General features: G+C 35.4%; 1 protein-coding gene across 4 annotated transcripts in view; it reads left to right on the top strand.

Moving 5' to 3' along the window:
• The window catches only part of IRAG1 (inositol 1,4,5-triphosphate receptor associated 1), a 73,952-nt gene that overhangs the window by 41,884 nt on the left and 19,474 nt on the right, over positions 1 to 12,594 (top strand). For 3 of the 4 annotated variants that reach the window (XM_075755163.1, XM_075755164.1, XM_075755166.1), the window contains 7 exons: positions 1,229 to 1,299; positions 5,636 to 5,809; positions 6,797 to 6,874; positions 7,289 to 7,338; positions 7,766 to 7,807; positions 8,481 to 9,074; positions 11,384 to 11,462. In XM_075755163.1, coding sequence (XP_075611278.1) covers positions 1,229 to 1,299; positions 5,636 to 5,809; positions 6,797 to 6,874; positions 7,289 to 7,338; positions 7,766 to 7,807; positions 8,481 to 9,074; positions 11,384 to 11,462 — 1,088 coding nt within the window. The remainder of the gene's footprint in view (positions 1 to 1,228; positions 1,300 to 5,635; positions 5,810 to 6,796; positions 6,875 to 7,288; positions 7,339 to 7,765; positions 7,808 to 8,480; positions 9,075 to 11,383; positions 11,463 to 12,594) is intronic. The other variant, XM_075755165.1, reaches the window with a different exon arrangement.

Genomic DNA, 12,594 nt, shown 5'->3' with positions numbered 1-12,594 from the left:
GCCAGCATCTTTGACATTTTCTTCTAAAGCTAATTAAGATACGCTCATTTAAAGTCCTAAGTTGAAAACATTGGAAATTGAGTTAGTGGACTTTTTTTTTCTGTCTAAAAAACAGATGCAAGTGTAGGCTTCTTTTCCAGCTCTCTTCTTTCCCTTTCTCCCTTGTATCTGTTCAGTCCTCCTTCCTGTTTCAATGAAGCTGCAAAACAAACTTCTGTAGCACCTGGAAACTGGGATAGGACCTCATTTCTGATCTTGTGAAATAAAATAAGTATCATCAGTTGAAAATTCAAGTAGGTAATGTTTCTAAGCTAGACAGTTGGAAGAACTTAAATGTCTAACTTGAATACTATAGTACAGTGAGTTTTGAAGCAGACATTTGGGCCTGTTTAGGTAGACAGGACGGGAATACCACCTTGAGTTTAAGCATGTGTGAAAGCAAGCTGTTGTATGGAAATAATAATCTTGTTTGAAGCTGAAAACTTCAATTTTGAGTTGAATTAAGGTTATTTTTGGCCTTCTGATAAAGCATACTTACTGACTGGGGATTTTTAATTTATTGACCTCCCATTAGATTTAAAATATGAGAAAAAAAAATCAGAAAGTATTGATCATAAATCTATACTATAATTTGCTTGTGTGTTTAACATGTACTTCTCCAAACGTCAAGATTATTTAAGACTCAGAATTATAATGCAGCCCTTTAAAAGCAGTATTATTTGCTGGATCAGCATTTAATTTTCTGCAGTCATTTGAGACTTTCACCTGGTTTTCAGTCTAAAAAGTTCCCATATTGCTATATAGGAGTGTCAATGAAATGTGCCTAAGAAATTATTTCAAACATAAAACTTAGTTTAAGAAGCACTAAAAATTTACAAAGACTAATTTTTTTTTGCAATGTACCATATTTACATGAGTTTTAAGTCATGATAATGAACTAAAGAAATGTAGTTTTTCTGAGAAATCAAAGTTTCACAGTATATGAAGTTATCAAATTTCAGAACTCCTTTGTGAGAGCAATTTCTGTAATTTTCTTTCTTTCTGCAATCTTCCTCCATTTTTCCAGTTGTTTGGAGACAAGAGGAATTGCAATAAAACCTTTTTGGTTTATTTTTTTTTTTAATCAAAGAAAAGAGCTTTATTTTTAATGTTAAATTTTCATAGAGAAGTAGACTTTTTTTTTGGTGGCATACTCCCATAATTTTTGTTTGTTCATTTTTCTCTCTAGGCCTCGTAGTCCTCATAGGAGACATTCTAACCGTACCACTAGGAATCCAACAAATTCATTGACTTCCGTTGGTAAGAAGTGATTATTCATTTAAGCTAGGATGTTTTCTCAGAAAATGTGACATGCAATAAAAACCTAAATATAGAGTCTGACTGTATTGACTGCAGCTTTTTTTCCTGTGCATGCATGCATGTCTGCAATGCACGCACTGGTTTTGTGACAAACCGGAAACCAAGCTTATCTGGTGACTATTCCAATACTCCAAGGCTTTTAAAGGGGAGCATCCTTGCTACTGTCACTAAGGAAGCTAGTTCTTAGGCATCTTTAAATAGATGCATCTGTATTTTTTTTCTTTTCTTTACTAAAGCACCAGCAAACATCAGAGCCCTGCTACCTCTCTGAAACTCAAAATTTTCAGAATAAAAATTCTGTTTTGTAAACTCAGATTGCTTTTAGTAATTGAAATTCTATTAAGGACTCTGATTAATAAGTCCTCTTTACATGTTTTTATTAAGAAACTCAGATGTGTGGAGTTGTTCTTGACCAATATATTGAACATGGGGGGGGGTCATGGAGCATTTTTGAATTTTCAAGTAGAGAAATTGGAATAGGATTCCTGGCAATCTCAGGAAATATTTCTTATAAGAAGCACTGACATGCTGATGATGGCAGATTATGCATCCCTAAGGTTAGAAACATAAATTATAGGTATGATTCTACTTTCTCTTATATAGAAGTTACTGCATGAAGAAAAAAATCAGCTGGTACCTCTGCAAGTAAGCCAAACTCTCTCTGCTATTAACAGTGTATACACCTTAATTTTTTTTCTTTCTGGTAGTCAAAACTGAGAGGTCAGAACCCTTTCCAGCAGAATTTAATGTATTATTACACATTTCATTTCCCTTTTTATAGATTTGTGAGAGTTAATTTGCTGGAATTAATTGGTATTTGTGACATGACAAAAATACAATAATATTTTGGTACACCTGGAATGCTGGGCTAGTTTCACACAAATAGAGAATTGGAGATTTTTAAATTTAGCAGAACATCCTTAACATTACTTTTTTCTTAATAAGATAATAAAATATTGTATGTAAGTAGTATTTCCACTGTTGTACTAGAGTTAGCTTCTCAGCTATGCAGAGAGAACGTGCTAACCATTTGTCTCAATAACAGTCAGAATTAATCCATCCTAGTTTGTGATTCTGATGCTCTCATAACTGGGTACTCAGTTGCATCAGTATGCCTATAAACATGTAATTGAAAGAAAGCCCACTGAAAGATTGTTAAGAGGCTTCAAAGAGTTGTGACTTGCCATGTACTTGCTCCAGTTTTGTGATTGGTCCTTTAAATTCGTGAGTAAAATGTGGGGTTTGGCTGCTTGCATTCAAAGGGAAACTTCCTTTATTTGTCCTGTAAAACTAAAAGATGGATATTCACATCCATGTATATCAGCTCAGATCCACTTAACACTTTAAAATCTATCCTGCTTGCCAGCAATTGATTTTAGAGGTAGCTAAACTTGTGGAAACTAAGTAAAGTTATGGAACTATACTTACAGAAATCAGACTTATACAAAAGAATGATTATGCCCCCATATTCAGAGATGCAGCAGCAAGAGTCGCTGGATGTAATTTGAGATGAGCAAAGCTCTGAGTATAAGGAACTTTGCACTCACTATAAAGTCAAGCATTAGAACAATCTGCCCAGAGCGGTTTTGCATTCTCCATCCTTAGAAGTTTTTCCACACCAGATTGTCTTGAAAGACTAGCAACCTGGTCTGATCTCACCACTCATTCTGCTTTGAACAGGTTGGACTAGATGACCTCCAATAGTCCTTTCCATTACTCTGTGATTCTAAGATGTTACTTTTCTAAGTTACGAATTTTCTAATTAAACCTGTTACAAAATGTCTCCTGTTGGAGGTTTGACTTGCCTGAAAGAAATGTAACTTCATGGACATGTGCAAAATCATAAACTTGTAGACCTGAAATAATCAAGTGATTCTTTGAACACTTGTCATTTGTGAACAGGTGCTGAGATAGGATGCAGCAGGAGAAACTAAAGGGAATTCATGGCAGAAGAGAAAGTGGTAGCAAAGGGGAAGGGAAATGGAAGTGGTGAAGAGGCGGAAAGAAAGGCAAATATAAAAAGACAAACATGTTGAGTATAGTGAGGAAAACTTACCTGCTCAAGGAAGATAGAAATTACCATACTTTGCAACTCTCCTCTTTTGCTGGCCCAAGGAAAGTGCTACAGGAGATCCTTCTCTCAAACTTTAACACACAAATCTTAATGTAAAATAAAACAAATATTTCATTAAAAATAGATTGCTTTAAGAATATCCAATCTGTGGGCATGCTTTTTGACAGCCTTGAAATTGAACTAAATTTATGGAAATTAAAAACAAAACACCACCATGCCCTGAAAAACCCCAAACAAACAACCCCACACCCACAAACCAAAATTCCTTGAGTTTTTTGCTGCTTGCTTATGTGTTTAGCTTTTCTGAAGACTGATTGTTCTGTAATGGCTCTTGTCAAATTTAAAAATATTTTTCTTTTATTACCTGATGACTTCCCTCTGCCTCACCCAGGCTGTTCTTTAATAAGTTGTTCTTATTGCACAGCAGTGTTATAAATTCTCTCTTCCCTAATAGAGGCATCAAGCTGGGAAGAGAGACAGTCACAACTGATTTTTCTTAGAACACATTTTATTCACTAAGCTGTTGTTAATGTGATTAAGTTGTTGTTAACACCAGATAACTCTTCACACAACACAGTCACTTATTCACTCATGTAGCTAGTTCACTCACGCAGTCACAACTTTTCTCAGTTACCTGAGAATAAGTGCCTGACTTGCAGTCTGTTGTTGATGCTAGTGTGTGCTAGTGGCCTTGTACAGATTGAGCAGACTCTTAGTGATCTATTTATCAGTTCTTGCAGATCCAACCATCTCACTAATTTGTAGAGTTTATCAATCCATGAAAAACTTGCACACACTACCTTATCAGCATATATGTTTTCTTTCTTTGGCCTGTTGTTTTCAGGTAACTCTTTCTCCTTTACAAGCCTACATGTTTATAGAAGCCATTCACACCAACTCACACAGAAAGAGCCTTTCCAACAGCAACATTCTTTGCTTAATCATAGCCTGGAGAAGTGTAAAAATTAGTGCTTGAAGTTTAGTGGTTTTGACCAATTTGGAAGCCAGGGATTAATAGGTTCTTTCTACAACTAATTAAAAATTGTTTAGAAAACAATGCATTAATCTAAATGTTTGAGTGTAGGGCAGGGGCTTTCAGTTTGTGATCCATGCATTCTCCTGGGTCACATATCTAACATATCAACATAGAATCATAGAATGGTTTGGGTTGGAAGGGACCTTAAAGATCATCTAGTTCCAACCCCCCTGCTACAGGCAGGGACACCCTCCACTAGACCAGGTTGCCCAAAGCCTCATCCAACCTGGGCTTGAATACTTCCAGGGATGGGGCCTCCACAGCCTCTCTGGGCAACCTGTTCCAGTGCCTCACCACTCTAACAGTAAAGAATTTCTTTCTAACATCTAATCTAAATCGACCCTCCTTCAGCTGAAACCCATTACCCCTTGTCCTGTCACTACACTCCCTCATAAACAGTCCCTCACCATCTTTCCTGTAGGCATAAATGGGCATGAGGAAAAGCAATCTCTAACAATGCCTTATTTAACCATGGATATTCTAATGGATTTTGCAGTTCCTTTGGAAAATTCTTGCAGGTCCACCACATGGTAGATACTGCTTTGCTTTTTGAAATAGCATTATAATTCTCAAGCTTTAGCTATTCAGCTTCTGCCTGCAGCTTTGCCAGATGCAGCTTTACTGTTGCTTCTGCATTTGTGGGGAAAGCTCTTCTATCTGCATAGAATAAAATCTTTATACTTCCAAACTCTGCACTTTGTTCTATAGATTATTTAATGAAATCACCTGTATGTTAAAACTAGTGTGCATATATCTTTGCCAGGTGAGTTTGTGGGACCTTAGCCTTGAAAAGCTGGACAAAAAAAATCCATGGGAAAGAACTTAAGTGTACAATAGACATGCCGTGACTGCTAGTTGAAATGGATCTAATGCCACTTTTACTGATAAATTAGAAAAACTGTGTTGGGGACACAGCCGGAAAAGCCAGTTTCACATATCAGATCATCTTTGATCCTAATGACTTAATCTTAGTGGGTTATCTGTGTTTTTGAGGACTTGCTCTAAACTTGAGAATATAACAACGTGAGAAATGAGCAGACGTGAATGTTTGTTAAATGCAATCTCAAAGCTAAATTTATAGATATGTTTTGTACTTGTTACTCTGAAATGCCACAACCTATCTGGAAATATGAGATACAGCTCTAATTCTGATGTTTTCTACCCAGACAACAGTGGTCATGTGATTGATCTGGTAAATGATCAGCTACCAGATGTCAAAATATCAGAAGAAGACAAAAAGAAGAATCTTGAATTACTAGAAGAAGCAAAGAAAGTAAGCGAACGATTTCTAATGCGCAGAGGCAGAAAGTCAAGAAGCAGCCTTCCGGAGTCACCAACAGGTAGGTGCAGATTATGAAAACAAGATTTTATATTCTACTTCAAAGATCTGCAAAGGCACATTTGAGCATCTACTGTAATGCATACGTTACTACTGTATACATACACTTTGTTAATTTGAAGGTCAGAATCTCTCTGCTCCTCCTCACAATTCAATATAAAACAGAAATGACCAATCTCTATATTCAGATGTAACAGTGGAAGAAGGTGTAAAGTTTTTAAGTGCCTGAATAGCACACTGCAAACACTGTAACAGGAAAGCATGAAGTATTTTTATTGGAATCTACAAAGTGATCATAAATTTCTGGTTGTGAAGATTTTCTTCCTAAAGTTGCTATTGTACATAAAATGAAATTTTAATGGCAAGATTCATACTGCTGAAAAACAATTCCCCCAGACGTAATTACACAGACTTTTATTCTTAACATAGTCATAAACTAAGCTAAAGGGACCAGATCCTCCTTTAAAACAGCAGAATAAAATGTATTGTTCTAGAGTGTCAATTGAAATTATTTTTTCCCCTCGTATGAAGTCTTTGAAAACTAGGACAAAATGCTATTTTATCATGAAGTAGGACTTTCATTTAGCTTTGAAATGCCAATTCAAAACAAAGTTCTATCTTAAAATTGGCTTGGCACTTTCTGGAGGAAACTATACTTTTTAAAATTAATTTTTCCTTGTTTTTTTCTAAATTCCTTGTGAAGCCTTCTCTTGTGTCTACTTCTCTGCAGTGCTTACAGTATCAGAAAACTCAGGAGAATAAGGATTCTGTGTATCAACAGACTTGTATTAGTTCATGGCAGGTATATGAGATAAAACCTGTTCCTAAGTACAACTTGGCAATTAAAATGACTTGTCAAGTTCTGGACAAACATGACTGATGGCTATATGAGATTCATGTTCTAATTTTATCTGAATTTTTAAAATGTAGATGCTACAAGCCTAGAAAGTAAAATTACCTTTTTGGTTTTGTCTTTGTTTTAATGAAGCAGTTTCCCCTACACTTAGTCCTAAAGTTTCACCAGTAGCATCTCGGAGCAACTCTCTCACTCTTCCACTTCCATCAGGTAAAATGATCTATACAGGCTCAAACTTTAACTTATAAAAGCTAACCAAATATATGGTTTTTAATATCTCTCGAGGAGAAATCAAAATTTGTAGATTCAAGCATCTCCAGAATATGACAAAGCTTATGAATGCCCACAATATGTATTTTTACATGTATATTTTTTGTATTATATTTTTATTCCTGTGGTGCTGCTAAGTTATGCGTTCTGTTTCTTTATTCTTTTCAACAACGGAGTTTTCACTCACTATATTTTAGATAATTTTTTCCCCTTTTAAATAGTATTTTCCATGTTTAAATTTTGTCCTTAATATGTTACATGGGACTGTGCATATATGTGTTTGCTAATGCTGTAGTAGTAAAATTTTTGAGCAAAACATCAGGATATGCCCTAATTATGTCTGTGCCTTTTTAGGGTCTGATGTATGCACAACCACTAGTGTTGAGTCAGTATCTCCAGGGCAGGTAAGAAAGAGCTGAATAGTCTGCACAGTAACCTGGTTATTGCAGTACTATATTATACTATACTGTCTTATTAGTCCCTGAGGAAAATGGGATATTTTGAATACCATTTTATATACCAAGATTGTATTATTAATATGTTTTTTCTGCAGAGTGAGGGACTAATAACGTTAACTCTGAAGACAAAAATCTATGAGGTGACAAGCGCTGAAGGATCATAGAGATCTGTTAAGTGTAGAAAATGGAAGATCCAATATAATCCTAATCTATGGAAAAAACTAATCCCTAAAATTACTTCATAAATAAATGTGACAAGCAGTGTAAAAATTAAGAGATTCAAAATTCATCTGTTAATATCTATGTCTAACATTTGCAGCATAGATCTCAAAGATAACCTTGTAAGGCAACTTTTTTCCTCTTTTTTTGCTAGAATAACAGAACTGTGAAAGAGGATGAAAGGCAAACTGCAGAGGTAAGTGTTTCACATTGTGTTGAACAAAATCTGCCTGTTTTCTTAGCACACATATGACCTATTTATGTGACTAAAAAGGCTAAAAGACTGTTCACTGAGTGAAAAGAAAAAACAATACTGCTCTAAGAAATTGTGGAGCACCTGCAAATATAGTGGAGGACAGTAGGCTTACAGCTAGCCTTTACAGCCTATCGTGCACCCTGCTGTAGCTCAATTCAAATAAATATACTAAATACCTTTATAAGTTCAGTAGAAATATCTTCTAGAATCACTTTGGTGTATGTTTGTGTACAAGTCCATGGCTTTTTCCCTTGGGAGGTTAGGGACTAACAGAAAACAGAGGAAAATAACAGTGCTATAAGATACAGGGTTAAAGGAGTGTATTCAGACAAGCCTTACATTAAGATGATGAGAAACTTGGCTATATGAGGATTGCTATAATGGACTCCTCTGGAATGTGAGGAGGTTATCTCAGAAGTTCAGAGAAGAGATTCCCAATTCAGTGCTCTTTCAAGTGCCTTTTAAAAATTATTTCTCTCATCAACAGCACATGTTTAAAAGCAAATGTCAGTGAAAAGGAAATGACTTTTTACAGTGAAAATCTGTCCTTGGGCAGGGGAAAAGAGAAATCTGCTCTTGTTTCTCTGCTTTATGTGTCCCCCTCTACTTTCAGAATGCTGCAAAAGGATTAATTGATCGAAGACAGAATGATCAAAGAAAGATTTCTCAGGGAAGGTTGGTTCCTCGTTCTGCTGGTTTTGAAAACTCCAAAGAGAAGCTCTCAGAACAAAAAGAAAACTTTGATCCACGTAAACATATGGATACTTTACCTAAGTGCTCCCCTTCAGGTGGTGATGGTGGCAGAATGTCTCTTAACACTTGCATGAATGTTTGTGAAAATGAACTTGGAAAATCATTCCTCAAGAAAGCAAAGGAAAATGATGTTCCTTTAAGAACCCATCTACCAGGACCAGGAATAGGAAATATAGACTCAAAGCTAAAAATTCCTGTTCCAGAAATGAGGGACCATAAAGTTTCATGTAAACCAGAATTTAAACTGTGTGGACTGCGTCCTCCTCTACTACGGGCTGTATCATGGGATAGCTTGGAGCCTGGACAGAAAGATAAAACACCTTTAAAATTACCATCTGAGGAAGATAAAAGCTTTGTTGTTGGTAATAAATCCAGCAATCAATTAAAAGCATTCAAAGACCTTCAAATCCAAGTTCAACCGGTTCGAATGCAGAAATTGACAAAGCTCAGAGAGGTGAGTCCTAGTCATCAGTCATATCCTGTTTCAAAGTTATTTTCATACCTTACTAAACTTTCAACTTACTTAACATTATTTTTATCATTGCAAGAAACATACAGTAATATAATGGGAAACAGTTTCAGCAAAATCAATACAGTATTGTATGGTGTCTTTCCTTTGCAACTTTAGTAAATTGTGTCCTGTAATTAAATTTCATGGAATTATTCTTAATTCTCTTCAAATATGCATCAACTGCACTGTGGTCTCTTCAATATGCACATACGCTTGTTTGCATATACTCTTGCATATGCAGGTTTTGGCCCCCAGAAAAAAATTGCGATACTAGTATCAAGAAAGTACTAATTGCTTTCATTATAACAGAAAGGTGAGTCTAAAACACAATATATCTCATTTTTTGCATCATTTATATGACCTGTAAACAGGAAGCAGTTGATTAGCAATCATGTCATTTATAAAACATACTTGGGAGTAAAATGATCTATTTTGATTTCTAAAGAGAATTTTAGATCTGAGGAATCTTTCCTTCCTCAGGATGTAACAACATTCTCTTCAAAAGGGTCGCTTATGCTCTTTTACTTCCTTTGCTTCCGTGTGCTTTTTCTGCTCCTTTGGAATTGTCCTCAGATCCACAGGCTCTCACAATATATTGACTGACTGATTTCTGTATGAGTGGGCTGAGACCTGCCTATAAACAGAAATCTTTAACTGCAGTTTGGAGACAGTTGCTGTACTCTTGTTTAAGGGCTTACAGGCCTCTGCATATTATATACTATTTGTAATCTTGCTTTGGATTTAAAAATCACTTCTACTTTATTTGGCTGAGTGTTTTTGAGTCCTGTATTGGTTGGTATTCTCCCTTCTAAGGGCAGCAGTCCTGTCATTCAAGAGTACTAGCCTTTGCAATAACATTACATTTGCAAGATCTCAGGGCACAGGAAATTGTTTTGCTATGGTTTTTTGCTTATTGAAAATTCTCAGAAAATGTCTGAAAGTGTCCAGAGTTTTAGAACTGGGTGTCCCTGAGAGCAAGGGCAGGTAGAGGATGGCCATACTTACAGTTCCTAATTCTCACATGGTGCAAATGTGTGAGCTTCCTGAAGGATAGACTTGGACTATGAAATTTTTAAACTAATCCGTTGTTAAATAATTGTCTAAACAATCGGTAAAAATTAAGAATTAAACCCTAAGAATTAACCAGTGTATTGAAAAAAAGTAGAAATGTCATGAAATGATAAACCACCATCATTATAAGCTACCATGTGTGTATAGCAAAAATGACCTTTGAAAAGAGAAAAAAAAATAGTAGTAGTTACTTTCCATAACAGACTAATAAGAATATTTTCTTTGACCTCCAGTAGTTAATATTTTAAAATGAACACAGGGCTTACAGGTGAGGAACTCAAATTCTGCATTTTGGTTATTTCATTCACGTTGTATTGTGTGGGAATGGCAGCTTAGCTATTCAACTTTTCCTATTTATATATATAACACACATATAGTTAGCATATATGTACTAGAAGTTTTGATTATAGAGACAATTGAGCCATAAAATTTTGAAAGTCCTAGAAGCTGGTAAGCACTAAGAGTAATTAGAATCAGAAAATTAATACACCATGATTTTTAATTCCAGTTAGGTGAGACTTGAACTCTGTCTCCAGTAGGAATTGTCTACTTATAAGCAAAAGCAGGTGTTTGTGAATTGTAAACATATTTGAGAATATGAAAGTAGAAAATGAGGAGATGATAGAAGGAGAAATAAGATAGCAAGATTTAATCGTTGAGTACATTCTTCCCTACTTGTAAGGAACAGGGGCAGAGTACAGTAACAGCAAAGTATTGACTTGCAGCTGTAACATACCAAGCTTTGGTGTGAATAAATCCTGCTGAATAAGTCAAAGTGATAAAGTCTCAAATATCTGATTTTTCTGAATTTTCTCTCCTTTCTGGGATACTTACTACTATGGCTATATCCAAAATTACTTTTTCCGCTCTTATTTACTAAAACTCTGATTTACCAAAACTCAGTTTTTCTACTTGAGAAAAGGGCACATGTTGCAAATCTCTGTTTGCCTCACCAGGGATTTTTGTAAATAATGCATGTATGAAATTTGAAATGTGTAATATTTAAGAGTGTGTGTGTGAGTGTACATGTATCCATGGAATGTAGCATCTGACTATAACTTAATATCTCCATTATGTTCGTTTACTAAAGTGAACATTATATTTAGTGGTCTCATGGCAGTGTTATTTAAATTGAGATTTCTAGATGAGTTACTTAAAAATGTTACTGTTTTTCTTAACAGGAGCATATTTTGATGAGAAATCAAAATTTAGTCGGACTTAAACTTCCTGAACTTAGTGAAGCAGCTGAACAGGAGAAAGGTGCAGTATCATAAAAGCTGGAAGGAATGTTTGTTACACATTGATTTTTATAATTGACTAATACGGAGGGGGAAAAAAAGAGTATTTTTCTTCAATTGCCATAGCAGTTGTAATGAAGCAGTCATGGAGGAAGGTAGTAAACAATGAATAAGAGAGACCAATAATGGAAGTACCTAGATTTCTTGATGATCTGAGCCAAGAAGATACTAGGTATTATTACACCCAAATGAGAAGATGCATACCTTGAACAGAATCTAGCTTGTACTTAATAAAGGAAGGACTGTCTCAAGTTTCAGTGTCTTTCTGAAAAAAAAGTTTCAGCAGTGATGGATTGAACAGATGTGACCTCTGCAAGATATTGTGGCCATAAGGGAGAAGTTGATCCTTGAAAGCATAAATAAGGGATGGAATGCTATATTCCTGCTTTTTTTGTTTTAGTATATGTGTGGCACATATTGGAATGGCATGTTCACTTCTGGTCCACAGCTCTACATCTATGTGGATAGGTAATAAGGCCAGAAAAGAGACATAAATATGATTGAAGAATTGGAAAAATATAAAAATACACCTTACAAGGGGGGGGGGGGTAGCTCAATTTGTATGATTTTTACTAAGGAAAAGGCTTAAAACTCTACATAAATGAGGAAACAGAAATCTGGCACCAAATGTTTTTTTCCAGTCTAACACAAGCAAATGAGATTTGATGCCAGTAAGCTGCATCTAAAAAGGTTCAAATAGAATTAAAGAGCAAAGATATAATCCTGAGGACAATTCAACAACTGGAAGAACTAAATAGCGGTAGTTCTGAGCAATCAATTGAAAATATTTTAACCAAAACGGTGTATTTGTTTAGAAGTAAAGTCAAAAGTTGCTCAGAGTGTTTTTGAGGCCACATTAACTGAAATGGAGATGGTTAATATGAAAGGAGCTGAAACTGATTGTCCAAGATTTGATCCAAAGACAATTTCCATTTTTCCTAATACTGTTCATGTTGCTAATTCATAGATTTGTTTCAGGACTGTTTCATAAGGCCTTGAAGTTTCTGTTACACAGGGAGATGGCTGAGATACTACATTTCGTGTTATCTCTGGAAACAGACTCATCTTCAGTCTGAATGAAACAAGATTATAAA

This window comes from Balearica regulorum, chromosome 5, assembly GCF_011004875.1.
Source record: "Balearica regulorum gibbericeps isolate bBalReg1 chromosome 5, bBalReg1.pri, whole genome shotgun sequence".
Lineage (NCBI taxonomy): Eukaryota > Metazoa > Chordata > Aves > Gruiformes > Gruidae > Balearica > Balearica regulorum.
Note: the sequence above shows the minus strand (reverse complement) of the source record. Positions and strands in the feature narration are given on the sequence as shown.